At 55.9% G+C, this 26,616-nt stretch overlaps 1 protein-coding gene across 5 annotated transcripts; it reads left to right on the plus strand.

Annotated features, from left to right (window-relative positions):
• Window positions 1-25,774, plus strand: USP2 (ubiquitin specific peptidase 2). 5 transcript variants are annotated; one of them, XM_036860083.1, is made up of 14 exons: window positions 2,111-2,200; window positions 6,773-6,997; window positions 8,252-9,060; window positions 21,059-21,109; window positions 21,626-21,749; window positions 21,958-22,069; window positions 22,168-22,278; window positions 22,437-22,501; window positions 22,687-22,790; window positions 22,879-22,959; window positions 23,094-23,172; window positions 23,398-23,505; window positions 23,689-23,809; window positions 24,029-25,774. In XM_036860083.1, exons 3-14 carry the CDS (start codon window positions 8,293-8,295, stop codon window positions 24,114-24,116), a joined length of 1,812 nt encoding a protein of 603 aa, XP_036715978.1. In that variant the 5' UTR covers window positions 2,111-2,200; window positions 6,773-6,997; window positions 8,252-8,292; the 3' UTR covers window positions 24,117-25,774. The 5 variants fall into 5 exon arrangements, with proteins under 5 accessions (XP_036715980.1, XP_036715978.1, XP_036715977.1 ...); XM_036860085.1 differs by lacking the exons at window positions 2,111-2,200; window positions 6,773-6,997 and adding an exon at window positions 1-95; XM_036860082.1 differs by lacking the exon at window positions 6,773-6,997.
• The last annotated feature ends 842 nt before the right edge of the window (window positions 25,775-26,616 follow it).

Genomic DNA, 26,616 nt, shown 5'->3' on the forward strand with positions numbered 1-26,616 from the left:
TGCCTCTCACTGCGCTGCTCCGGTACCAGCCGGGACTCACCCGCAGCTCCATGCTTGTGCCCGGCTCGACTCGTCCGTCTTCGGAGAAGAGGCAGGTACGTGCCACCTGTCTGAGACTGAGGAGGGGGGATGCGGAGGGCAGTGCCCTTCGAGGCTCAGAAAGTGAGGTGTCAACGACAGCCTGGGCAGAATGGGCACTAGAAATGTAGGGCGAGCGCCAGCTGCGCTGAGGATCTCCAGCAGTGGGTACCAGTTGTATGGGGGCGGGGCCTGCCAGCTGACAGCCTAGGGTACCGGGAAGAGCCATCTGTGTGCTGATCCGTGTGTTCCAAGGAAACGGTGCTTGGGCAGGACCGGGTCTCTGAGCCCTGTGTGGGATGTGGCTGAGAGTGACGCCTGGACCCTGACAACCCCCTCCCCACGTGTGGGTGGCAGCTCATTTACTCCCTCCTCTCAAAGCTCCTGGGGGCTGTCTCTGGTCAGTTTGCCAAAGAGGGTGGGGTGGAGGGAGGGTAGCAGTCAAGTGGAAGAGGAGATTTTCCACCAATCCCAAACCAGAAAGAGGCATCTTTGAAATTCTCACCAATCCCAAACCAGCAGCAGGCACGCGGTGCTCCAAGGCAAGTAACTTATACTTAACAGTCTAAGGAAGCTCTGGCCAACCCATTCTAGCTAAGGTGTGAACATCCACCTCCTGATCTGGCTGCGCTTCGAATGGGCCTGAGCTGGATCCTGCTGATGCTCACCTCCCCAGGCACAGGCATGAGAAGGTCCCCAAGTCGGGGACGCATAAAGTGGAGGAAAGGAGAGCTGGTTGGGCTGGGGTTGGAGCAGCCACCACTCCTCTGATGCTGTAAATGACGCCAAACTGGAGTCGGAATGAGGACTAGAATGAGGGCCGGGTACGAGGGCGTCCTCTGAAGTGCATCATCATGACCTGAGCTGAGTCAGTAGCCTCTGCTGAGACAGGGTGGAGGCACCATCCCGGGTACTCCCAGTCCTCAGGGAGAGCCATCGAGAAACAGACTGGGAGCAGACAAGAGCACCAAGGCCCAAGAGGTTAAGAATCCAGCACCTTCCTCCTGTGACCCTGCCCAGCCAGCCCCGCTCCGTAGGCTCGGGATCCTGAGCACTCCTACAGGTAGAGTGGACACACCAGAGCAGCCAGCCTTGCTCCTGGTAGCCTGGGGGAATCTGCACTTGCTATATTTTTCTGGGTGGAGGAGGAAGGAGCCCAAGTGGGCCTGGCCCTTCTCTGATGGGTCGACTGGACGTCTGGGAATAGGGCAAGCCTCGTTTGCCTTGCCAGTTACGGGACATGGACCAGCTCAGAAAACCATGGCGCTGTTCTCTGGCATTAGAACAGAGCACTCCCACAGGGTGGCCTGGAGGCCCTTTTCTCCCTAGCAAGCTTCACCCGGGAGGTACTACTACAAATACTACCACTAATTATAATAGTAAGTGGAAGTATTCAATATAGTAATAATTATCATTTATTGAACCCTTACTATGTGCCAGGAAATTTACAAATATTATTTAACCCTCACACCTGTGAGGTATAGCATTATTATTGCTCTTGCTTTACAGACTAAATAAGGTCCAGACAGCTTAAGTGACTTGCCCACTGTCTCAGAGCCAATAAAAGGGAAAGACCCGGAATACGAGCCCAGGCCTAGAAGTCCATTATAAAAGAGTTTGGACTGGAAACTGAGAGGGGTCCCTCCTGCCTCTCCCTACCTGTGTGCCTCTAGGTCTCCTCCATTTCAAAACTAAAGGAGGTGGACTGAGGCTTCCTCCTCTTCTCCAGTTCAGTGACTGACACCTCCTTCTCCTTCTTTGCCTAATCCCACCCCCCTCCCTCTACCCTCTTTCCAGTTGTTTCCCCTTGAATCCTCCTTCTGTTCCATTTCAAAATGCCTCCTTTCAAACAGTCTCGTAGGATCTCCTTGCCTGGCACCGGGCCACGTCGAGGGGAGGGCCTGCCACTGCCCCTTTAATTCTCCCCGGGCTTGGAATGCCAGCGAGTGGAGCCAGCCATCTCCGTGAGGTCAGATAAGATACTATATATATCGGAGTCGGTAACCTGAGCTCCGGATTACCCGGCCCGAGTCGGAGTCCTGCCTCCGGGCTGGCCCCTGCACTCCCTGCCCTGCTGGGGAAGGAGAAGCCCCCAGATCCTGTCCAGTGTCCCCAGACACAGGTCAGTAACTGCCCCTCTGGTGTCCGAACTTCACAGGGCCGTTGTCCGGAGGGCCCTGGACTGTCTGTTTGGGGGAGCCCTGTCTGTCTGGGGGAGCATGTGAGACGCCGCCCCACCGGGCCTGGTAGGTGCTATGGACAAGACCAAGGGCTCAGAGGCCAGGAGGAGGAACGATGAAGCCCTAGAGGAGACAGAGGGAGCCTGGGGCTCTCCCCTGGGGTGGGTACCAGGAGAGTGCCTGGAAGGGAGGTGGCTGGAAAAGAGAATCTAAGCGTTCCAATACTGCCCGGGGGGCCCATATCTTTGCCTTTTCTTGGAAGTGTAGAGATGCCCACCCCCTCCCAACCCCAAATCAAGAAGCGCCCGATAGAGACACTGCCCTAAGCCCACCCACCTCTTCTCCTCCAGGCAGGATTCTGGCTGTAATCTCCAGTCTCTTTATCTTACCTCTTCACTCCCTCTCAGCCCTTGGGTAACTACTGGGATCTAGAGAGACTGAGAGGGACCCACTGCCCCTTGGATGACCCCCTGCCAAGGCATATTAGGCACTAAACTGGTGGGTCAGTGGGGTGGGTGCCAGCCCCTGGGAGGCAGAGCCGCTAGTGGCAGGCTGGAGGGAAGTGGGCCTGAGAGGAGTAAACAGAACTCCTGGACTATGAGAGCACAAATATCCCTCACCCTGACCTTCCACTGCACCTGCATCCTCTACTTCGGCCGGGACATTCCTCGCCCTAGGAACTGACGCTTGTGTGTAGGCAGTGCCCCAGCAGCTGGGCGTGCGGCTTGGAAAGTGTAGATGACAGGGCCCCTCTCTCAGCCCACTTTACCCTTCAAGGTCAGCTGTCTCACTGCCTCATTCCGATGTTGTTAGCAAGCGGCTTTGGGAAGCTCTGAGGTCACCACTGTGGAGGTTTCCAAGCACCTAGTGGAACTGGCTGGGATTCCCCACTCACCTGTCCCGGACACCTGAGTAGGAGGGAAGGGACTGAATCCGGCTGAGGCGCACCTCTGAAGCCCAGCTAGGGGCTCTCTATCCAGGCAGTGGCGAGGCCACAGAAGCTGGCACGCCTTCACCCCAGAAAGGAGAGCAGATCTGGGCAGAGAGGGGCCGTGAAGGCTGCTGGGATGTTGGGCATCACCCATCCCCTACTCTGGGGGCCAGGAGTGCCTGGGATTCCTGGGGAGCAAGTCCCTCCCCTGGCTGGGCAGGTTAGGGAGCCCTTCACGTGAGCAACAGGAAATGACAGTGGCTGACGTAAAGGGCTGGTGGCCCCAGGAAGATAGGGTTCATTTAACCCCTGACTCACCTAGTCTGGGTACCTCAGGGGGTGGGCTGAGCTGCAGCAAGGGTAGGAGGCTGAGGGGCATGTCCATAACCAGGCCTTGGGCCAAGGTCCCTGGCTGGGGCCATATGCTGGTGCCAGGGGACATGCAGGAGCTTGGCATCATGGGTGAAATGGAGGCCTCCTGGACCATGTCTCGGCCGATCAGCATTGTACTGGGGCTCAGGTTGCACCTGGCTTCGCTTTCATTCGCCTGCAGTGGAAACTCGAAGGGCAGCTCCTGCGGGAGTCTGAACCTGCCATGCTGTTGCCTAGACAGTGGATGCCTGGATCCCCCTCAACCCCATGCTGCAGGCCCCCCACCCTGTGCCAGCTCAGGGAGAGGCCAGGGAAGTGAGAAGGGAGGTGGGGGGTTGGCTTCAGGGTCACTGTCAGCAGACAGAGCCCAGGTAGGTCCCAGTCCCGCTCCGCCACTGCTCCCAGTGTGACCTTGGGGAAATCCACATCACTTCCCCGAACACTAATTTCCTCATCTGCAAATGGGCATAATACTAGCACCTGTCGCTTAGGGCAGTCGTGAGGATTGAGTTAATACGCAGAAGTCTTAGTGCAGTTTTAAGCTTTAATAACTTCAGAAATATGAATGCTAAATGCTTCATTTGAATGTTTCATTATTTAAACTTCTTGTCTGTTTTTTTAAAATTTTGAATGAAAATATTTTGAATTTCAATTTAACGTAAAAAAAATTAAACCTTCAAATGATGTTGGTAAGCCAGGGGCGCGGGGAAGGCTGTATGAGTGTTGGGCTTCGGGCTGCTGAGAAATGAGAGGCTGCCCGAGAAGCACTCAGGGTGATGCCTGGTCCAGGGGTGCTCAGTACCTGCTGGCGGGGCAGTGGCCAGCTAGCTCACTCATCCTTTCAGGAAGAGGGATGCCACCACACCTCCCAAGAGAGGGAAACTGAGCAAAGCGAGAGGGAAGCCTGGCAGAGCAGGGAAAAGCCGAGGGCCCCGGTGGGATGGCACGGAGGAGGAGGCTGGCAGCGGGGCTGCCCCTGCTGTCTGAGGTGGCGGGCACCTGGGGAGGCACTGCCTGGAACCACATGCCTGTACTTGCCAGCTCTGGGTAAACAGTGAAAGGAGTCGGGCAGCAGGGGCCCCATGCTGGGCAGGGAGGGGGACGGGGGGTCACAGCCAATCGGCTGGCCTCCCACTGCCCCATGAAAAGGCCATTCAGTTCAGGCCGTTCCTTTGGCAACAAGGAGACTCGTGGCCATGTGAGTGCCCGTCCTGTCCCTGTCTTGCGCAGCAAGGCTGTAGCCAGGGCCCCGGCCCACTCTCCTGCCCGGGGTGCCTTCTGCAGCCTCCAGGGACAGCCGTGCCAGGTAACGCAAGGGGCGCCAACCCAAGCTGTCTGCTCACCTGAAAGATGCTGGCACTGTCCTCAAGAGTGAAACTGGGGGTTGGGGGAGGGGATAGGCATGCTCAAGGCCTCAGCCCCTATAGGGACCCTCTCCCCAGACAGGGGAACTGTAAAGCAGCTGCCAGCGCTGAGAGGCACCTTCCAGGGGGCTGTTAGTGATGGCATGACCACCTGAGACTGCAGGGAGGGAGAGGCCTGTCAGTTGCCTGCCAGATTGAAGTAGACAGGAGAGAGGGACTTAGGAGCCCTCCTGCGATTCTGGGGACCGGAAGGTATGGCTCCACCTCCAGACCCCAGCCCTTCCCAGTGTTACTTGTGGGCCATCCCAGGGCCGTCTGTCCCCGTCTGCTGCACCTTGTTTGGCCCCAGCACTTCTGCGTCAGCAGGGCCAGGAGAGGTCGCAAGTTTGGGGCACTGCCTGCAGAATACCAATTCCCTGGGAACCTCAGTGTGGGGAGGCGTAGAGAGGCCCGAGGGGAGGAGGTACGAGCTCCTGCCCTGGTGGGGGTGGGGTGGGGTGGGGTCATATCTGATTGGCTGCCAGGTGTCCCAGAGCCCAGCTCCTGAGAGCTGGAGTCTCTTTGACTTTGAATTATTGATGGCGCTCTCCAAAGTGAAATCAAGCAGGACTGGTCCCACGCCCCCGCCCCCCCCCGTGCCTCTTTCTGTCTCTCCCCTTGGCCTCTCTCGACCTTCATTCTCTTCCTTCTCTGGACCCCAGAAAGCTAAGCAGATGGGAGGGAAGCTTGTGGTTTCCCCTAGCCCTCCTCCAGTTCTCTTTTCCTAGAAAGGGGTGAAAGTCATGCAGGAGGTGGGAACACAGTGGGGAGGGAGAGTACATGAAGTGTAGGGGGCCTGCGGGCCAGGCGGGAAAAGGCTGAACGATAACTTATAAGCCAGGCCTTTCTGATGCTGGCCTAGACTGAAAACGGCTGGAGGTCTCTGGCAGGGCCTAGAAGTTCTGTTCTGGGGCCTACATGGAAGGTGCCACCTGCTCACCTCCCAGCCCTGCACCTATCTCACGCCTTACATGGACTGAGTTTCTAGAGCTCTCTGCCTGGCCCTCAGCACTTGAGGCTTGGCACCAGCTCCTCTCTGCCCTAACGGGCTGGGCTGCGGCCTAGGGCAGGCCGTGGGCTGCCCGAGCCACTGGCTGCCGAACAGCTAGATTCTGCCCACTGCCCGCTCATCTCCCTGGGGGCTGCTGGGAGAAGCCTGGTGCCCGGGGCTGCGGTCAGAGGCCCGCCGGGCAGGAGACAGCCAGCCCTGACATTATTACAGGCCTACAAAGGGAGGAGCCGGGCTGCCTGGCGGGGGCTGGGGGAGGAGATAATAACCACTGTCATTGTTGAGAGCTTTCATGTTATTATCTCATTTATTCCTCGCAACAACCCTGTGAGGTAGGAATCATAATGATGATTATTATACTGATTTTGCAGGTGAGGAAGTTGGGGCTTGGGAGGTTAAATGACTAGGGCAAAATTGCCCAGCTAGTCAGCCACAGGGCGCGTCAAAACCGGCCCCTAAGCGCGCTCCTCTGAGAGTCCTGGGTGACTCTGCACCCTCACCACCCCAGGAGCCCCCCCAAGAGCCCCTGCCGACCCTCAAGGAAAGAGGCCCGATCCTACCTGCTCCTCCCTCCAAGCACCTTTGCCCTCCAGCTCCATTATAGATAAAGCCTGCATGTTCACGGTGATGGAGGGACTCTGGGGGCCCCCACATGAGCCTAAATGTGATGGGGGTGCTGAGTCGAGGTGAAGTGGGAAGAGCACAGGGCTGGAAATCTGAGAGACATGGACGCCAGCCCTGGGCCTGCTAGTGCGTGACCTTGGGCAAGTCAGCGGCGCTTTTCCCATTTGTACAACAGAGAACTTAAGATGGATGACCCCTTCATCGAGTGGACACTCTCAGATGCCCAGGAAGGGGTTGATGGTCCTAACCAGTCTTAACTGGCTGGAGCATGCACTGGACACAGCTGACTCCAAGTTCCTGAAAAACAACTTGGGCAAACATCGTACGGTTTAGTCTGAGTAAGATCTGGAGGATGTGCAAGTCTTTTGTAGCAACAACTAAAGCGACCTTAGCAGTGAGGGTAGGTAATAGGTGCAGTGCAACTAACTGATAATCACCCTTGTTTCAGTAGTGGGGAAATCTGGGATGGATTCCCAAATCTGATGTCTCTGCGGTGAGACTTGGTTCAGGCTGTTTCGCCTCTGTCTGCTTCAGTGTCCTCTATGTAAAGTGTGGTCATGGCTGCCCACTCCCTGGGACCTTGGGAAGATTCAATTGTATGATGGATGTGGAAATGTCTTCTTTTACTTGTGGTAAAATATATATGACATGAGACTTAAAAAAAAAAGATGGATGACCCTTTAGGGATCTCAAAACTCCTCAATTCAGAGGTTCTGTGTTCCTTCAGCGGACCCACCCCAGCTGCAAGGACTTGGGGTAGGGACAGGAGTGCTGCCTGCAGTGCAGGATTTTAGCCTCTAGGGGGCCCCCTTTGCACAAGTCATTATCACCATGAGCAGTCTGTGATGGGTGCTGGTAGGGGAGAACCCCTGGGAGGCCACAGGGCCCTGACTCCACTTGAAACAGAAGTCTTAGATCAGTGAAGACGGTGGGCTCTACCACACGAGGATCCCCCACCGCAGCAGGTGACCATGTCCAGGGAAGAACTCTGGGATTGGGTCGGGAGACCAAGGTCAGGCTCCTGCTCAGCCACTCGTCGCCACCTCCCCCAAACCGCATGGGCCTCCTTTTCCTCATCAAGGATCTGGCCAAGTGATCCTCTCAGGTCATGCCAGCTCAGACAGTGTAAGATTCGCAGAAGACTCCCGCTCGTCCCATAGGTCAGAAAGCAGGGGAGCAGTCTTAACTCTTGGAACGTCCAGCGTTTCCAATCCAGGGGGTGAGGGCGGTGGCATCCCCCCATCTTGGGAGTATCTGCAGAAGCTGAGGAGAGGAAGCAGATGGGACCTGGGCTGGAACACTATTTGTTGCTTGAAGGGCTGCAGAGGTAGGGCAGTCCCTGCCTCACCCTGGGGTCTTTGAGGGGAGCAGTTGGAGTGGCCAGGACGTGCTGAGACTGATTGCCCCGTGTGGTTTATGAAAGCCAGCTCAGCTCTCATGCTTTCCCCGAGGTGTGAGTGCATGGTGCGTGGAGACCTGCATGCCTGTGGGCGCACGCACATGCAGAGGTGTGTCTCAGCGGTGGGCCAGCCTCTCGTGGAATTAGACTGTGTGGTCCCTGGTTGAGGTCTGGCCAGCTGGGGATGGAGAGCAGGTACAGTGGGAGCCTGACCCCCCGCAGGGCCCTCTGACAACTGCTTTCCTTGTCTTTCAGCCCATGAGGCTCCCAGTTCCCACTGAGTGCCGCCCTGAAGGATGTCCCAGCTCTCCTCCACCCTGAAGCGCTACACAGAATCGGCCCGCTACACAGATGCCCCTTATGCCAAATCGGGCTATGGCACCTACACTCCCTCCTCCTACGGGGCCAACCTGGCTGCCTCCTTCCTGGAGAAGGAGAAGCTTGGTTTCAAGCCCGGCCCCCCCACCAGCTTCCTCACCCGTCCCCATACGTACGGCCCCCCCTCCATCCTGGACTATGACGGAGGCCGCCCCCTGCTGAGACCCGATGTCATCGGGGGTGTTAAGCGTGCGGAGAGCCAGACTCGGGGCACCGAGCGGCCTTCAGGGAGTGGACTCAGCGGGGGCAGTGGATTCTCTTATGGAGTGACCACCAGCTCCCTCAGCTACCTGCCCATCAATGCCCGCGACCAGGGGGTAACCCTGACCCAGAAGAAGCTGAACAGTCAATCAGACCTGGCCCGGGACTTCTCCAGCCTCCGGACCTCAGATAGCTACCGGCTAGACCTGGGCCGCAGCCCCATGCTGGCCCGCACGCGCAAGGAGCTGTGTGCCCTGCAGGGGCTCTACCAAGCGGCCAGCCGCTCCGAGTACCTGGCCGACTACCTGGAGAACTACGGTTGCAAGGGCAGCGCACCGCAGGTGCCCACCCAGGCCCCTCACTCACGAGTCCCTGAAGTCCTCAGCCCCACCTACCGACCGAGTGGCCGTTACACTCTGTGGGAGAAGGGCAAGGCCCAGGCCCCTGTGTCCGGCTGCTCCAGCTCCCCAGGGCGAAACACCATGGTGAGTTTGCCCGAGGGACCCGGTGATGGGCTGGGGAGGCAGCCACTGATGAGGAAAGGACTCCCAACTTGACCGATGATCGAAGGCAGAGGTTTTCCTTCCCAGGCCTCACAGTGGCTTCTCCTGCAGCCCAGGTGGGGAGGAGCCAGGGAAGTTAGCTCAGCACGTCCGGTGCCCTCATGGTTTGATGCCTTGCCCAGGGACTTGCCCACTCTCCCCGGGAAACCCACTTCATGACCTGTGCACTCAACGATGGCCCAGCAGTGATCTTGGAAATGCTCAGCTACCCTCACGTACACTGGGATTCTTATCCTCTACTTTCCCACCCAACATGCCAGGGTCCCCTGCAGGCCCTGCCCCATCCTGGACTGACTGCTGAGGCCCCCAGACCACCAGTGTGCCCCGTGGTAAGAGAGGACCCCTGGCCCTGATTGCATCTCTCCTGCTGCTCAGGCTTTTACCTCCCAGTCCAGAGATGTGGCTTAACATTGGGACATAAGACATCAGGAGAAGAGGGTCTCTCCTCTGATGGACCCCGCCTGGCTCAGGATAGGGTGTCTGGACAGGAGTTGTTCTCACGTGTCTTTGGAGAAAATGGTGCAGAACATTTTGTCTAGGGCTTTAGACGATCCAATCCCTCTCTACTCCAATAGTGCCTGGGCTTGAATAAGGGAAGAGGCTCTGCTGGAGACGGAGTAAGGGCTGGCATGGCCCCACCCACATCTAATCCCTGAACACACCTCTCTTGGGGCACTGACTACAATTCTGCCTTTTCTGTAGTCATTAGTTTACCCATTAGATGGTGAGCTCTCATAGGATGAGAAAGAAATCAGATCTCTAGATCCCTCACCATGTGCCTAGCTCAGTGTAGAACTCAGCTGACGTGCTTATCATGTGGATGGATGGATGGATGGATGGATTGGTGAGTGGGTGAGTGGATGGACGGGTGGGTGGATGGATGGATGGTTGGGTGGATGAGTAGGTGCATAGAAGGACAGGCAAGCATATGGGCAGGAGAACTGGGTGTTGTGTTGCCTTCATTGCTCTATGTACCCTCCTCCTACTCTTAGGACACGTGTCTTTTGGAAACAATAGCTATGCCATAGCAAGAAATGCTGCATAGGGGGCTTGTCCAGAAAAATGGAGCAGGGGTGCAAGATAGGGGTGGAGCTTTGGGGCACGGATCTTGAAGCTTGTCATAACTAAAGGTCTTGAGAGGACAACTCTGATACCATTACTTAGAGAGTCTTGGCCTTGCTGGGCCGTCTGTGAGGTGCCATGGGAGATGCAAAGGCTGGTGCCTCCCAGAGCGTTCAGGCCCTGAAAGGGCAGGGCTGGCTATGTCGGAGGGACGAGGAGTGGCACACGACAGAGCTGGCCCGGGAGAGAAAGACATGCTCTCAGGGCACGTGTGCTTGTGGTGGAGCGTGATTCACTTGAACAGGTCTGGTGTTGCTCATCTCAGGGACAGTCAGAAAGCAGCTCTCAGTGGAGGGGCTTGGGTGCTAGAGGCCTCTGAGGGGCGCCCTCCCTTTGCTCAAAAGAGAAGGGCTCTTTTTTTTTTTTTTTTTTTTTTTTATTTATTTTTGGCTGTGTTGGGTCTTTGTTGCTGCGCGCGGGCTTTCTTTAGTTGCGGTGAGCGGGGGCTACTCTTTGTTGCGGTGCGCAGGCTTCTCATTGTTGTAGCTTCTCTTGTTGTGGAGCACGGGCTCTAAGCATGCAGGCTTCAGTAGTTGTGACACGTGGGCTCAGTAGTTGTGGCTTGCGGGCTCTAGAGCGCAGGCTCAGTAGTTGTGGCGCACGGGCTTAGTTGCTCCGCGGCATGTGGGATCTTCCCAGGCCAGGGCTCGAACCCGTGTCCCTTGCATTGGCAGGCGGATTCTTAACCACTGCGCCACCAGGGAAGCCCGAGAAGGGCTCTTTACGGGGCTCAGTGTTCCTCAAAGTGGGGTCTGCAGACTGCCTACCTCAGGATCACCTGCACAGCTTAACAATTCAGGGGTCCGGGCCCTAACCAGACCCCCTGAATCAAATTCTCTAGTGAGAGTGCCTGGAAATCTGCCCTTTTCACAAGACTTTCAGGTAATCTTCAAGCACACTGAGGTCCGAAAACCTCCCCTCCACAGACTAAACTGCAGAGCCGCTCTCAGGCCCAGTCCCAGGAGAGCAGGGCTTCCTCCTTCCCACACAGGCATATTCCAAACCCCCCTGGAGCCTGCTGCCCTCCACCCCTTCCACAGGGACACCCCAGCCCCACCTCCACCCCCAGGGCCAGGGTGAGGGGAATTCTGAGAGAGGACCTCAGAGGAGTGGCAGATTGACCCGGAGCAAACTCAGTCACCCTGACGTCCCTCCTCCCGTCCAGAAGCAACCCACAACACAGGGAAGTAGCCAGCAGCCCGACAACTGAGCTAGCGTTTCACTGTGAGCTCTCGCTCGAGAAGATGCTATCAACTGGGAAAGGCCCCTCGTGGGCTCAGTGGTGTAAGACCTTGATTTAACCTCACCCTCTCTCTCCTCACCACCCTCACCACACCTCTGGAGCTGACTACATCTTGCTGGCGTGAGATCATCCCTGTTCGTGTGGCCTGGACCACTTCTTCCTAGAACCAGGTCCAGTTTCTTTTCCGATCTCCATCTGGGGATCTTACCGTCTCATTCATTCATTTACGGTGCTCGGCTTACTAGCAGCATAACCTCAGAGAAGTTCCTGAACTTCTGAACCTGTTTCCTCTGTAAAACGAGAGCAATCATAGTTCCCACTTCATAGATTGTCGTGAGGAATCAAAGGTTGGCGTGTGAAAGGGCCTGGCATGTAGTAGGTGCTCCATACATGTCAGTCCTCCTTGCCCCCTTCCAGGTGCTCCGGGAGGCAGGAGAGGTGTGAGCCATGGCCCCTGCCCTCAGGCATATGCACAACTAACTTGGGGAGATAAGTTCCCAAAACAGTTGCAGTAGGAGGCCTCCCTAGGTGTTTTGCAGTGTCGTAGGTGATGGGGAAGGGAGAGGTCATCCGAGGCTGGGATGGGCTGCTCTGACCGCTGGAAGAACAGTTTGCCTCTTTAACCTTGGACACCTCTCATCTGAGCTGTTTCCTCACCCATGAAAGGGAATGGTCATGCCTGCCCTGCCCACCTCCCAGCGATGTCATGAGGTTCAAAGCACATAATGGATGTGGAGGAATCTGAAACCAGTAACATGCGATGGGAGAGTCGGTTTAAACTTAAGGGGGGAAAGGAGATGATGGAAAAGAAGGCGCATTTGGCAGCTGACTAGAGTAGGAGAGGGGACCACCGTTGGGAGGAACAAAGGTGAGAAGAAAGTGCATACTGGGGCAGAGCCAGCATAATCTGACTCCTCTGGGGCAGCCGTGGCCCCAGGGCTCTCAGAGTAGCTGACCTGAACTACAGTGGAAGTACAGTAAAGGGAGGTCACAAGCAGGGCCACCCACCGGGGACTAGAACAGTTCTAACCAGACTCAGTCCCCTTGTTAATAGTAACAGCCCACATGAACTTGGACTGTCACAGACTCAGCTGAGCACGGGTGAAGAACTGGTGCAGGGGGACAAGAATTCTGAATACCCCCCCACCCCACCCCCAGCTTGCTTAAGTACCAACTAAATGCCACTCCACGCAGGGTGCAGCTCAGCCTAGGACAGTGAGGGCTGCCCCAGGCTCCACCTTATGACAGACTGACGAGGAGGGAGGCGTGTTGGTTCAGAACTGATTAAAAAAAACAAAACAAAACAAAAAACCTTTCACTACCCTCAGTGGGGACTCCAAGCCAGGAAGCCAGGCCAGGTGAGTTGGCCCTGCAGAGAGCCAGGGGCCCAAGCACCCAGCCTGGTCACATCCCCCCTCTGCCCCACCTCTCCTGTTCCCTTGGGCCTATGGAAGGACAAGCTGTTCCCACTGAGCCCTTCCAGGGCTGCGCTTTAACCCCTACAATCCATCCTAATCCTCCTCCGCTCCCCACCCCCTCCAGCTGCTCCCTCCCCAGCCCTGGCATTTTGCCTGCTGGCCTCAGCCCTGCGCTCACCCTGCCCAGCCCTGCGGAGGCCACCCTCTTCTTTCCCCAAGAAGAGCCGGGGTTGGCCTGGGGCCCTCCAGAGCACAAGCCACGGGCCGGGCACCTGCTGCTCAGATGCAGGGCCTGAGCCGGCCTCTTCCACACCCGTGCCCTCTGTTCTGGGACCTGTTGCTAGGAGCAAACGTCCTGGGCACCTGGAGTACCTGGGTCCTATTTGCCACTGGGGCTGCTGACTCATCGCGCAAAGCCTCGGGTTCCAGCTGTTCAGTGACAGGGAGATTATATAAGCCGAGGTCATGTGATTTTTCTCTCGGGTGGGACTTTGGACTTGACTGCTGCCAAGCAGTGGGGGGAAGGGAGGAGTTTTACTCCAAAGAGAACCACTTGAGGACAGCAGGGGCTGCCCTAGGGCTCCTGGGTGAGAGGTGTGACCTTCCTCTCTGTCCCCTGCCTCCTCACTGTTCACTCAGCCACACTGAACTGCATGCCTGCCGTCTTATTTGTCCAGCTTGGCAGCCTGAGACCCTGGGGCTTGTCCTCACCCACTCGGCCACCCAGAGGAGGGTGAACTTCCTCAGGGCCTGAATCTGTGCTGACAGCATACGAAGGTCACACAGAGGAGCCCTTAAGCCAGAGGGGTCCCACGGCCAGGACTAGTACTAGCTGCTGAGAAAGAAAGGGCAGTCGGTCTGTAGTCTGTGGTTAGAATCAGCCAGACACTGGTGTCTCCAGCCCTTGAAGATCGGCTGTGGGCTATGACCTGGCTGGTGGCCTTGGTGCTGCCTTACCCAGGCTCGTTTTCTCAATCAGTGCCCCGCACTGTGCTCCCTGCCTCCCCCTCCACCCCGCCTCGGGGATGTCTCCATGAGTTAATGTGGCGCAGGGGTGGGCTCAGCAAGGCCGAAGTTAATCCAAGCCTGGCAAAATGTTCCCTGCCCCTGGGAGAGCCGCTCCACTGACCATCGGCTACAGAAATGAACAGCATGTTCAGGGCCCAGAGCTGCACACGTGGCCCCCTGCACCCTCTCACCTCAATGGGTACGTAAAAACTGGTGCCCCACACAGAGGTATAAACGAGAGAGGGAAGTGTGTGGGCCTCTGGAATCCAGCTGGTTCAGGCCAGACTGCCCAGGGGCTCAAAGGAGTACAGAGCTCTTGGCCTCCTGGAGTCTGAGTGATGCAGGGAGGCGGAGCTTCCTACAGACCTAGGTACCGCTGGCTGGCCCTCCCTCCGCAAGGGCAATCGTGGGCTGAAAGCCAAACCTCCTAACAAGGACTCTGAGCCCCTACCCGTTCAGTCAATCAGGCCACCAGTCTGTCCCATTTGCGGTGGTAACAGCAGGTGCGTGCAGGAGCAGGGCCTAAGCAGTGTTTCCAAATCCAGGACCAAGCTGCCCACTAAGATCTGAGGGAGCAAGGTATTCGCCGTCTTGCCTTCGTAGAGCTAACCCTGACTTTAATTTATTTAAACACTCCATCCGTGCCAGGAAGGATCTGAGGTGAGAAAGTACCTACGGGGGAGGCAGGCCAAGCACAGGGTCTGAGAAATGGCCGTCTCGGGCTCCAGGAATGAGCCCTGCAGAGATCAGCTCAGTGTGTCTGAGGCAGAAAGTCACGGAGCCAGAGCCAGATTCAGATCCCAGAAGACTATATGCTTTACCCACCCCACTTCACGAAATGGCACTGAGGAGAAAGGGTCTCACGGGGGCTTGGCTAGTTGAGAAATGACCACGGTTCTTCCTCGGCTGTGTCCTGCAGCCGTCAGACCTGCCTGACAAGACTGGACCCTGTGTGAATTCTTTCCGCCCCGGCTTCTCAAAGGGCTCCCATGCAGGAGCTTTCCCCAGCTGGGCCTCCCCTCTCCCAGCAATGCCCCTAACCTCCCGCATCCCAGGAAAGATGGAGAGAGCTGGCAGAATGTCATGATGTCCCGGGGTGGCTGGCCTACGTCATGGGGAGACAGGCCAAATGCTCCAGGGGGTGAGCACCTGATAGCGCTTCCTGCAGCTCACTTACTCAACATGCAAACCCAGACTCGCCCCACCCTCTGAGGCTCAATGGGACTTCCAGGATGCCCAGCGGAGCCTGCACTGGCCCCCTTTCATGATGAGCTCAACACCTTTATTAAGCACCCACTAAGAGAACCCACAACGCTGCCCTTCAGGAGGTATCAGTGTGATGGTACAATCAACACACAAGCTCAGACCACTTACAGAAGTCTTAGAGACACTTATAACACAAAGATAAACATATTAAGACAAATTCATACAGTGGAAACTGAATGCTAGTAGACTGAGGGTATACAGGGATGGTGTTTAGAGCTGGGTGGAGTTCATTGGAGAAGGCTTTGTGGAAAACATGAGTTTTGAGCAGAATTTACAGGTTGGTAACTGGCAGAGAACAGGAAGGGCATTCCAGAACCTCCTGGTAATTGTTACTAGCATGGGTTTTGCTGTAGGACGGGTCTGGGTTCAAAGCCCCACACTGCCATTTACCAGCTGTGTGGTCCTGGAAAGTCATTTGACCTCTCAGGGCTTAAGGTCCTTCATCTAGAAAATAGAGGTAATAGTTGCTACGTCACTGTGTTATTATGCAAGTTAGCTGGGATAATATATATAAAGCACTTAGCAGTGCCTGGCATTTAGTAAGTACTTCATCGGTGGCAGTTTTGTTTTTTAAGCGAGAGAAGGCAAGTGCTTAAGCAGGTTGGTTGGCAGCGGGGATCAGAGAAGAGTGAGGGTGGTGACGGTGGTGTCGTCCGGCCTATGGATGACAGTCTCACAGACAGGGCTACCTGAGGTTTCCAGACAGGATAGAAGAGTCGAGTGTTTCAGGGCAGGGGAGTGATGTGATGAAATGCAAGCCTTGCTGCAGACAGTGTGGGACTGGCTCAAAAGGGTGTGGTTAGGAAGAAGGAAGCATGGAGGAAAAGGCTGTTGCATTTTGTCCAGGGTCCAGGTTTGGTCACCCGGCAAGGAGAGTGACGGTGGAGATACCCCTCCTAACATCAAGCCTCACTTATCACGCAGGAGAACGCCCTGCAGCTCCTGCCACCTGCGCACTCCTCCCACCACCGCTGCTGGAACACACGGGGCAACCGTCTGTGCTCCCCTCTCAATAGCACAAAATTGCTGTTTCGTGGGAGGCCTGGGGTACAAGCCATACATGCGTCCTGGACACACTCCCCATGTGGCTGTGGTCGTGTGTGCCGTGTGCGTGTACATGTGGGGATGACAGGCCAAGGGAAACAGAAGGAGGCCACAGATGAGTAACAGCACACACTGCTGCCTCCCAGAGTATTTTTAAATGCTAAAAATACTGGCTAAAAATAGCCATCAAGCTCCAAACAAGATACTTTCTCCAGGCAGATTCTGTGTGGGTCCCCGATAGGTGAGTGGGGTGGAGCCTCAGAAATCTTCAAGCACTGCTGCCCTTAGGGTCACAGGAGTACACTCACCCCACACCAGCTGAGCACCTATTTCTCCACCGTGGTGGTACTTTCTCCCCATCTCCCAAAAACAAATCAAAATTTGAGATTCTAGGAGAGATGGAGTTGGGTAACTGGGTAGAAGAGGCCAGAAACGGTTCCTTCCTGGGGCCAAAAGGTACGGTGACATACTGTACCATATAAACATATGGGCATTGCCTCTCTTGGCAGTGGGCCAAACTAGGGCTGGAGGGAGGAGGGGTGCTCAATGCCGAAGCCGTGGAAATCTACCTTCCTAACCTGGGCCCTGTGACCCTCACGGTCTGTGTCGATGTTGGGCTCCAAGAAAGCCCTGAATGCTGAATCCCCCCTGAATGCTGTGCAAAAGTTTGTGCGTGGGTGCATTTTTCCCTGAAAAAAATGAGTACAGAGCTTTCATCGGGTTCTCAAAATGATCTGCAGCCCCCAAAAAGTTAGGAATCGTTTGCCGCCTTGGGGGAAGCTCACCCGGCTGACACTCGTCCTTGGAGACGTGTCCTCTGCGGGCCTCAAAGACAGTTTCTCGAGTCCCAACCCCGAGGTGGGTCCCGGACTCCGCGCTCCGGTCCTGCCGGCCCCCGGGGGCTGCCAGGTCTCTGCGGCCCGCGGGCTCGGTCGGCGCCGGGGGGCTGGGGGCAGCCAGGCGGTGGGCGGGAAGCGCGGGGTCTGGCGGGGGCTCAGCCTCGCTCGGGTCCGCGTGCTGGTGCCCGGGGGCGGGGCCCAGCAGGGGCGGAGCTGGAGCCCTGGTCCCGCCCCGGCGCTGACGTCGCGCGGTCAGCGGCGCCGGTGGGGCCGCCAGTCGGCCGGAGAGAGAGAGAGAGAGAGAGCCGGTGCAGGGGCGGTTGGTGGCGTGCGCCGCGGAGGTTGAGGCGGAGGAGCGCGCGTTCTGCCTGCCGTAGCGGTTGCCGCCGGGCGCCGTGGACGGTGTCCTGTGGCGGCCTCGCCGGCCTGGGCGTCCGGGCCGTGGCATCGCGCGGTACTACCCCGCGCCCCCTTGGCCAACGTTAGGCGAGGGGTCGAGCCCGCCGCCCGCCCGTCAGCATGCGCACCTCGTACACCGTGACCCTGCCCGAGGAGCCCCCCGCAGCCCCCTTTCCCGCCCTCGCCAAGGAGCTGCGGCCGCGCTCCCCTCTCTCCCCTTCCCTGCTGCTCTCCACCTTCGTGGGGCTCCTGCTCAACAAAGCCAAGGTACGCGGGGCCCTTTTCCGGGACCCCCAACGCCGAGGGCTGGGGTTCCGCCTCCTCCCCGGGATGCCCTCCCTCCCGCCCCCTGCTGCCGCGCGCCGGGCCCGGGCACGGAGGGTCCCCAGACCCCACCCCTCCTTTCCCAGGGTCTCCCGGCAAGGAACGCCCCTCCCCGGGTGATCTCACGCTTACTCGCGGCCCCCTCCCCTTGTTAAGGTCCCAGCCCCTGAGTCCTCCGAACCCCCCTTCCCCCTCCCTCTCGTCGACCCACCACCAGGTGGCTCTTGGACTCTTAATTCCTGGCACCTATCAGGACAGGTGCAGGAAAGCGTAACCTTGACTAGTTCTCGGTGTGTGAGGGAACGGGCAGCTCGCTGGACTCCGCGGGCGTGACTCCTCCAAGGCCAAACCCAGCAAGAAAGGCTAGTGGGAAAGGGGCCGCCTCCCCGACACTCAGTCCCAAAAGGCCCTTTCCCAGAGGGTCGGTAACAGGGGTCCTTTGACCCCGTGAAGGGCAGAGGAGTTGCAGACGGGGAAAGAGGTCAACGTCCCTTCCCTTCCCAGCCCTCCCCAGTTCAGCTAAGTGGGCACTGGATCCCTCAAATGACGTAGCCGCCCCAGAGTGATGCCGGGGCTGAAGGCTGGGCCCTGCCTCCTCGGGGAAGAGAGAAGGGGGCAGAGCTTGACAGGTCTTATGTAGCAGCACCAGCTCCCGTGTTGGCAGTGTGTGCACTGCCCCGTGCCAGGGCCACACCAGGCTCCTCGGCTGCAGCCAGGACTCATGGCTGACCCTCATGGCACAGGTGAAGTAAGCCGGAAAGCCCTTTCCTGGGGTCTCGGGCGTGAAGACACAAACCTCCATCAGCCTTTCTTCTGCGGCCGGTGTTCCCAGATGTTTCCCCCGCGTTAACATAGAGCAGGCTCTTACGAGTCCCCTGCTCCTTCCCTGGGAGGGGAATGCTGTTTACTGGCCATGCAGGTGGCGTCTACCTTCTAGAACAGTGGTTGCTACTGAGTCAAATTAGGTTTGCTGATGGCTAATTTTAAGGAAGTTCTTGACCCGAACTTTCTCCACTCTTTGCACTTGAGTTCCAGCATCCCAACTGGAGTCGTTTCCTTGTCTCCTGGTGAGAGGCTGGCTGTGCAGGGTCTCTCCCAACTTCTCCAGTTTTGGCCTCTCCCTGTCGGCCCTGAGGTAGGATTGTTTTTTCCGTAAGAAAGGTCACTCCTGGGATATTTTGTTTCTCTCTGGAATGGAAACTGCTGACTTTCCCTGCAGCTCCTGATTTCCTATTCATGGCAGAAGAATATCTGGCCGGGCAAAGAACAGCCCTGCTCTCCCCTCCACTTCCACCCCCTGACTTCTGTCACCCAGCCGCCTTCTACACAGAGTGCTTAGAAATTGGCAAGTGGTGTTGAGCTCAGGAAATTTTAGACAAAGGCACAACCCAGAACTAAGAGGGTCCCAGCGATGCCTTGAAGGAGCCTCCCCCATCTCTCCACCCGCCAGGCCATAAGCAGGGGTAGATCCTCAAGAATAGTAAGCGTAGATCGTGACCTGTTCTTCTTGACCTTCCCTCTGTTGGGTCACAGTTAAAAGTGTCAACACCACAGGAATGCTTCATTAGAGAGATGCCTCCAGTCTCCCACTGCCCCACCCCCACTAGTGCTGCATGACTGCTGGCTCAGCCAAGGGCCCGCTTTGGTAGACAGTGACAGTCACCAGTGGTAGAATGCTTTGCTCCTGTGGCCTGTTTAGACAGATGTTGTCTGAGGCACAGGGGGTAAGAACTAATAAAGCACTGCCGGAAATAGGTGTAAGAGTGGGTGTTCTGGGGAATAAAGAGCAGGTATTCGGTCGTGGGCAGACTTGAACGTTTAATTCCGAATGGGCAACACGGAGACGTCAGTGTTTTTTTGGGCCCCATGTCTACTTCAAAATGCTGATAAGGTCTTTGTCCAGGGAATCATCTCTGTTGTGGCCCTCTGGAGCGTCAGGGTTTAGATTGTCGCGAAGGTAAGATTTAAATTCTGTGTTTGGGGCCATACACTGCTGTTCTTCAGCGGGTGCTTATACCCCACCTGCTGCCAATAGGCTTTTCTTTCTAGCTGCAGGTGGACAGCAGGTCTCTCTGCTGGTTTAGGTATTTCCTTCCCTACCTATTAGTGTTAGACCTAATAATTGGCAAGGAGGGATCTTCCCACTTGTGGGATCAGCAAGGCAATACCTGAGAAAAGCCCTCCTTCAGCCTGCCTCTCCCCAGCCCACCCCCTTATGCTGACAGCCTCATGGGCTTTGAGCTGCTGACAGCACACGGCATGAGTAATTTTAGCTGAGTTATTTCAGGCTCCTGTTCTGATCAGGCTTGAGCTGGCCCCACGCATGCCCCAGCCAGTGTTGCTCCAGAGCTGCCTGCTCCCAGGTCCCCTCCCTGAGAGAGAGGGTGGAAGGCTCATCTGTAGGCCGATGCTTTAACCCTTTGAGCCTGAAGGTTTTCTCACTCCTTGGAGGTTGGGCCAGGATCAGCCAAGAGACCTGGACAGACAATGCGCAGAGTCCTCAACGGAGCACCTGTTCTCTCTCCCACCCCCTCACCGGCCTCCACAATAGGGACAAGAGCAAGAGTAGCGCCTTCAGCCAGGTGCTTACCTCTGCTTGGCCGCAACCTGCCATCAGAAGGATTCCCAGCCAGTGGCCAGTCAGGGTGTTGAAACCTGAACCAGGCGAGGAGGATTCTCCCAGGCTTTAATCAGCCCTCAGGAGCTGAGCTCAGCTGGAAGGAATTCCACCTGTCTCTGGCGATTCAGAATGGCAGGCCAACTAGAGTTTTTCCCCAGCTGAAGATCTAAACTCAGTTGAGATGTTTTGTCATTGAACTTTTCAAGACCTCCTTGAAGTGCTCATTATGACAGCTGCTTTAGATATCAGACATCTCAGGATACTAATGTAGGTCACTTGAGAGAGTGCCTGGATTTGGGACCTGGAATTTCTTGGAGCCAGGTATATGAGCTCCTGGTCTCTGGCTCTAATCTCCAGTCTCCAATCTGGCAGAGAATGAAAAGTAACATAAAGATGGGGGAAAACACGTAGTCGATAAAAGAAAGCAAAGCCTTGAAGAGTATTTTTGTTGTGTGTTGAAAATGACAGGCATTCCACACCCCTCTTTCCTACAACGTACGTAGACTGAAGTTGAAGAGAGAATAATGTGTGCGGCTTGATGCCAGTGGCTACAACTGGCAGAAGGTTGCAGAGAAAACCTAACATAGGCCGGGCGTCTTCCTTCAGCCTGAATATGCCGCGTGTTCTTTGCTTACAGAATTCTAAGAGCACCCAGGGTCTGGCTGGTCTTCGAAACCTTGGGAACACGGTGAGTTCTTCCTAGCCCACTTCTTTCCTGAGGCCACTCCCTACCATCCCAACTGGGACCGTCTAACCAGAGTCCCCTCCTGGCTCCAGCTGACTCCCTACCCTCTAGGCCAGCTGGTACCTGCCCTTCCTGGCTGGTGTTTTACAAAGTTGCCGGGCTCTTCCTCGCCCCCGCCCCCAGCAGGAAGCCCTGCTAAAGAGGAGTCGCCCTTTGAACTGGCAGCTTAGCTACTTTCCTGGATCCTTCTCCTCGAGGACAGCCATCACTTGCCACCCACTTCTGTCCAGCTCCCCCACTCCCTTTTGTACACCTCTGTAGTAAATAACCAGTTACATCACCTGTGCCAGCAGTGGGAACTTGCCTCACTTCACCGCTTTACTTACGAAAAGAGGCACTTGAGGCTGTGGGAGGATACATTTCTGGGCCAGATGGACCAGAGGGCTCTAGGTGGGAAGTAACTAGACGTGCCAGCCAGGGTCTTTGTTCCGCGGCTGACGTGCAGGTGGTCTCTCGCAGTGCTTCATGAACTCCATTCTGCAGTGCCTGAGCAACACCCGGGAGCTGAGGGACTACTGCCTCCAGAGGCTCTACATGCGGGACCTCGGCCACAGCAGCAGTGCACACACAGCGCTCATGGAAGGTGAGGGGCGCGGCCCCGGACGCAGCCTTGCTCCCCCTCAGGACGCTTTTCCCACTCTGCTGTCGCTGCACTAGTAGTTGTGTGTCATGTGTTCCTCTCCTATTTCTCTTTCTTTGGCTTCTTTTAGTTGGGACTCTAGTTTAAGAATTTCTTAGAGAAAATGGCTCAGCTGTCCTCCACGCCCCTCTCTACCCTCTCCTTCCAATAGAGTTTGCAAAACTAATCCAGACCATATGGACCTCATCCCCCAATGATGTGGTGAGCCCCTCCGAGTTCAAGACCCAGATCCAGAGATACGCACCGCGCTTCGTCGGCTATAAGTAAGGGCCTTGGGGACATGACCTCCCCGGGGTGGGTGGCGGCAGCAGCAGGTTCTAGGGGCCAGAGGTGTCGCTCACTCCCTTTTCTTCGGATTCAGTCAGCAGGACGCTCAGGAGTTTCTTCGCTTCCTTCTGGACGGGCTCCACAATGAGGTGAACCGGGTCACAGCGAGGCCCAAGTCCAACCCCGAAAACCTCGACCATCTTCCGTAAGTAGGAGGAGAGTGCTGGGGGCAGAACTACACGAACTTCTTTGGGGGTAATGATTTGGGGAGAATTTTGGATATTAAGGATTTAGATCCCTAGGCCTTTAAACTTATCATGGTTTGAGCTCTGACCCAATTATCTTCCTCTCTCTGGGTCCTAGTGATGATGAGAAAGGGCGCCAGATGTGGAGGAAATATCTAGAACGGGAAGACAGTCGGATCGGGGGTAAGTGCGGGCACAGGGGGAAATGCCTGCCTTCCCTGCTAAGTGCTTTGCCTGAGCAGAGCATGAGAAGCCCATTCTCCCGGGGACCCCTCCTGCTACCCAGTGCCCAGCACCCAAAGGTCTGAGGCAGGAGCGGTGAGAAAGGAGACACAGTGTTTAAGCATCGCATGTCCGTCTCTCCCCAGACCTCTTTGTCGGGCAGCTGAAGAGCTCCCTGACGTGTACGGATTGTGGTTACTGTTCTACAGTCTTCGATCCCTTCTGGGACCTGTCTCTGCCCATTGCTAAGGTACGCACCCCTGTCCCCCTGCTTCTGAAACTCCCGCTCTTACCCTTTCATGTCAGCGACCTCTGACCTTCATTTTTCTCTCTCCCAGCGAGGTTATCCTGAGGTGACGTTAATGGACTGCATGAGGCTCTTCACCAAAGAGGACGTGCTTGATGGCGATGAAAAGCCAGTAAGTCACCCTCCGTGGCAGCGAGAGTGCATCTCCCTGAGCCCTCTCGGGGGCGGACCAGCCTAGGAGTTCCTGGATTCACCTGTTGGCCTCTCTCGTGAGTCCTTCCCAGCTCTGTCTATCCTGTCTTTCAGACGTGCTGTCGCTGCCGAGCCAGAAAGCGGTGTATCAAGAAGTTCTCCATCCAGAGGTTCCCAAAGATCTTGGTGCTCCGTATCCTTCAGCTCGTCAGGGCAGGGACTTGACATTAGAGAGTGACTGATGACAAGGGCCCAGGTGAGGGCCAACAGAGTAGGAACCTCAGAAAGTCAGGCGGCTTTTCTTCTCCCGCGTGCCCTTCTGCTTCCTGAGAAGCGCAGTCGCCCTCAGGGGCTCTGTCTCCTGTTCTCTGACTCTGTTCTTGCCACCCTGTCTGTCCTTGACTCACACCAATATCAGATCTGAAGCGGTTCTCAGAATCCAGGGTACGAACCAGCAAGCTCACAACATTTGTGAATTTCCCACTAAGAGACCTGGACTTGAGAGAATTTGCCTCAGAAAACACCAGTAAGTATTTTTCGGCTGGAGGCGCAGAACCAAGGCACAAGTGTCTAAGATGCAGCGGGGAGGCCAAGAGGTGGAGGGACGCTGCTAAGCAGTGACACGTGGAAACTGGGAGTAGCGGCAGGAGGGGGTGCCCAGGGGGCAAGGGATGCCTCGGGGGCTTGACGCCTTGTGCTTCCTCCTCAGACCACGCTGTTTACAACTTGTATGCTGTGTCCAATCACTCCGGAACCACCATGGGCGGCCATTACACAGCCTACTGCCGGAGCCCGGTGACAGGCGAATGGCACGCGTTCAATGACTCCAGGTGAGACAGGCCTCGGGCGCGGCTCCCGGCTGCCAGGCACCTGTACCTCGCCGGAAAAGGTCAGGGCCAAAAGGGGTGTAGCTGTGCATTTGAAGACCCTCCAGAAGAGGGTGGCCTCGGGTGTCCAGTAGATCAGAGACAGGCCCTCACGCTCCCCCGGCCGCTCTGCCGCGTCATGGGGCCCCGTGGCCACCAGGCTGACCTGTCTTCTCTCCACAGCGTCTCCCCCATGTCCTCCGGCCAAGTGCGCACCAGCGACGCCTACTTGCTCTTCTACGAGTTGGCCAGTCCGCCCTCCCGCATGTAGCAATGAGGAGCTACATCTCATCCTTCCCCGTGGTGGCCCTACACCCTAAGTTTTTTTAAAAAGGCAAAAAAAGGCAAAAAAAACCCCACCTGACTAATAAGCGAAAAATAAAGGAAAGTGAAGCTGCCGAGCAGGAGTTGCTGCAGCCTGGCCGGGGTCTGGAGTGGGGAGCCTGGTGTCCCCGAACCCCGCCTGGCAGGGAAGATCGGCAGGACACAGACCGAGCCAGCACAGTGTCCCTCGGCTTCTCGTTTGCATTTGTAAGCTTGTGGTTTCTTCCTGTGTGTGATAAACAACAGCCGTCTGTGGGGAGAAAAGATCCTCATCCACTGGCCCACTGGCCAAGGCTCCAGCCCCCGCCTCCCGGAAAGACAGCGCCCTCTGGAGCCTGCTGGGGAGGATCGCCGCCCGTCTTCACCTGGACCCTGTTCACCGGTCCAGGAGCAAGAAAAACACCCATGAGCCAAGAGCCCTCTTAACGCTGCTAACTCCAGGGGGACAGATGAGGGGACGTCTTTGAAAAAAGCTGTTTTTGGTTTTTAAAAGCCCACCTTTTTTTTTTTAATTTACCGTAACTAAAGTTTTCAGACTGGAGATGCTCTCTTTCACACCTCTTCACAGCTGGGACGTTGTGCTGGTCATTTTTCTTTTTTTTCCTTAATTCTTCAAAATACAGCTTTTCTCGTGCCAGCCCCCAGTGGTGCTAGGTGGGAGTTGGCCAGGCCCCAAGCACAGCCGCAGTAGACTGGGCTCTGACAGGTTTTTTGTTTTTTTAACGTTTTGGATGGAATCTAGTTGCCTCCAAGAATTGTGCCTTATAGCATTTGGGGACCAGGGGGTAACTGCCCCTCCCTGAAATATCCCTCAGCCTCTTCCCTTTTCCCCAGTGCCATGTTCAGAACCGCTGGGGAGCCTCAGGGTCGTGCCCGTAGCCCCTGGCTTGTTTTGCATTGCAGTGAGGTGAAGAGGAGAGCAGGTAAAAGGAGATTTCTTCTGATAGTGTTATCAAGTTCTTCCCGCCCGCTTCCTCTAACCCAGCCCCGGGCTACTCCCCAGCTGTTGGAAGGATAGCACGAGCCCCTTACCCTCGAGCTTCTCTCACCTTTAATTTATTCCTCCTTAACTTGCTTTTTCTCTCCGACCTTCCTGCCCCACCTCCCCTTCTCAGAGCCTCCTGATGTAGGCCCTTTGGACCGAGTTTCTCAGGGATGCCCATGCCGCCCCCAGCTCCTCTTGGCATCGGTCTACAGTCCAGCCTGGGAGCTGGAGCCTGGGTGTTTGGGGACATCTTGCCTCGGTTGTATGGTTCTTTCCCATGGGCTTGATTCTGCCCTAAGTAGTTGGGCAAAACTCTGTGCTGTCCCCTAGAAAGAAGCTGTTCAGCACCAAGGCACGGAGGTCTGTGCTTGGAGCTCTCTGCACACCCACACAGCTGGGCCCCACTTGTGCCCCTCGGAGCCCAGAACTTTCCAGTGTTCCCAGGAGGCATCAGAAAAAGACACCCTGAGTCTAACTGGCCTGACACCCTTCTCCAGGGAAGACCTGTGAACCTGAGCCAAAGGGCTGGTGTACACTTGTTTACTGTGTAAGCAAGAGTAGAAGAATGTGTGATGTACAGTGGAACCTTGTACAGAATAAATAATAGCTTTGAGAAATAAGTTGGTAAGTGATGGAATCTTGATTTGGGAGAGGTCTGAACCCAGGAAGCGCTCCTAGCCTATCTGTGGAGATATTTTACTGCTTCAATCAGATTGTAGATTCCAAGTTCTGGAAAAAGTTAACTACCCACTTTTTAGCTTAAACTTTTCAATTCTGTAAAAAAAAAAAAAAAAAAAAAAAGCTGGACTAGTACACATTTTGAACACTCTATTCCTTATCTGGATTCACTGATATATTAACATTTTGCCACATTTGTTTACGTATACTTTATTCTTTGGGGCAAAACATTTAGGGGCAAGGTGTCCTGTCACCACTTCTAAATACCTCAGTGTGCGTCTCCCACGTAACCACAACCCTGGCTTCACACCTAAGGAAATCAGCATGTCTAACAGACATCACTTTAAATGGACTGTCTGCTTTTTAACTGCTAGTATGGGCACTCTGGTGGTTCTCTGTTGACACACTTGGGTGCCTGTATAGACCTGTGACGAGGTGAGACAGGTCTCTCCAGCAGAGACAATACAGCAACGCTTGCTCTTAGAGCAGAGTGGCTATGCCTGGGTGTGGAGTGATCAAGGCTTGGTCCTCAATAAATTAAATGAAAGATCTCAACTTGCCCCACTAATACCTGGAAACAGCAGCCTTTACATTAAAGGTGTTGTTCTCTAAAATGGTGTTTTCAAGACATCACCAGATTTAACTCCTTGAAGGGAGGGCCTCGTTGGGGTCCCCAGGGCCTTGGGTTTTCTCTCTTCTCAGAATTGTTCAGATTTTCCATTTCTTCCACCAATCCCAGAACTTGGGAAACTTAAGTCACCACCAGTTGAGCTTAAAGTGTTTT

The sequence above is a fragment of the Balaenoptera musculus genome, chromosome 8 (assembly GCF_009873245.2).
Source record: "Balaenoptera musculus isolate JJ_BM4_2016_0621 chromosome 8, mBalMus1.pri.v3, whole genome shotgun sequence".
NCBI classification, from domain to species: domain Eukaryota; kingdom Metazoa; phylum Chordata; class Mammalia; order Artiodactyla; family Balaenopteridae; genus Balaenoptera; species Balaenoptera musculus.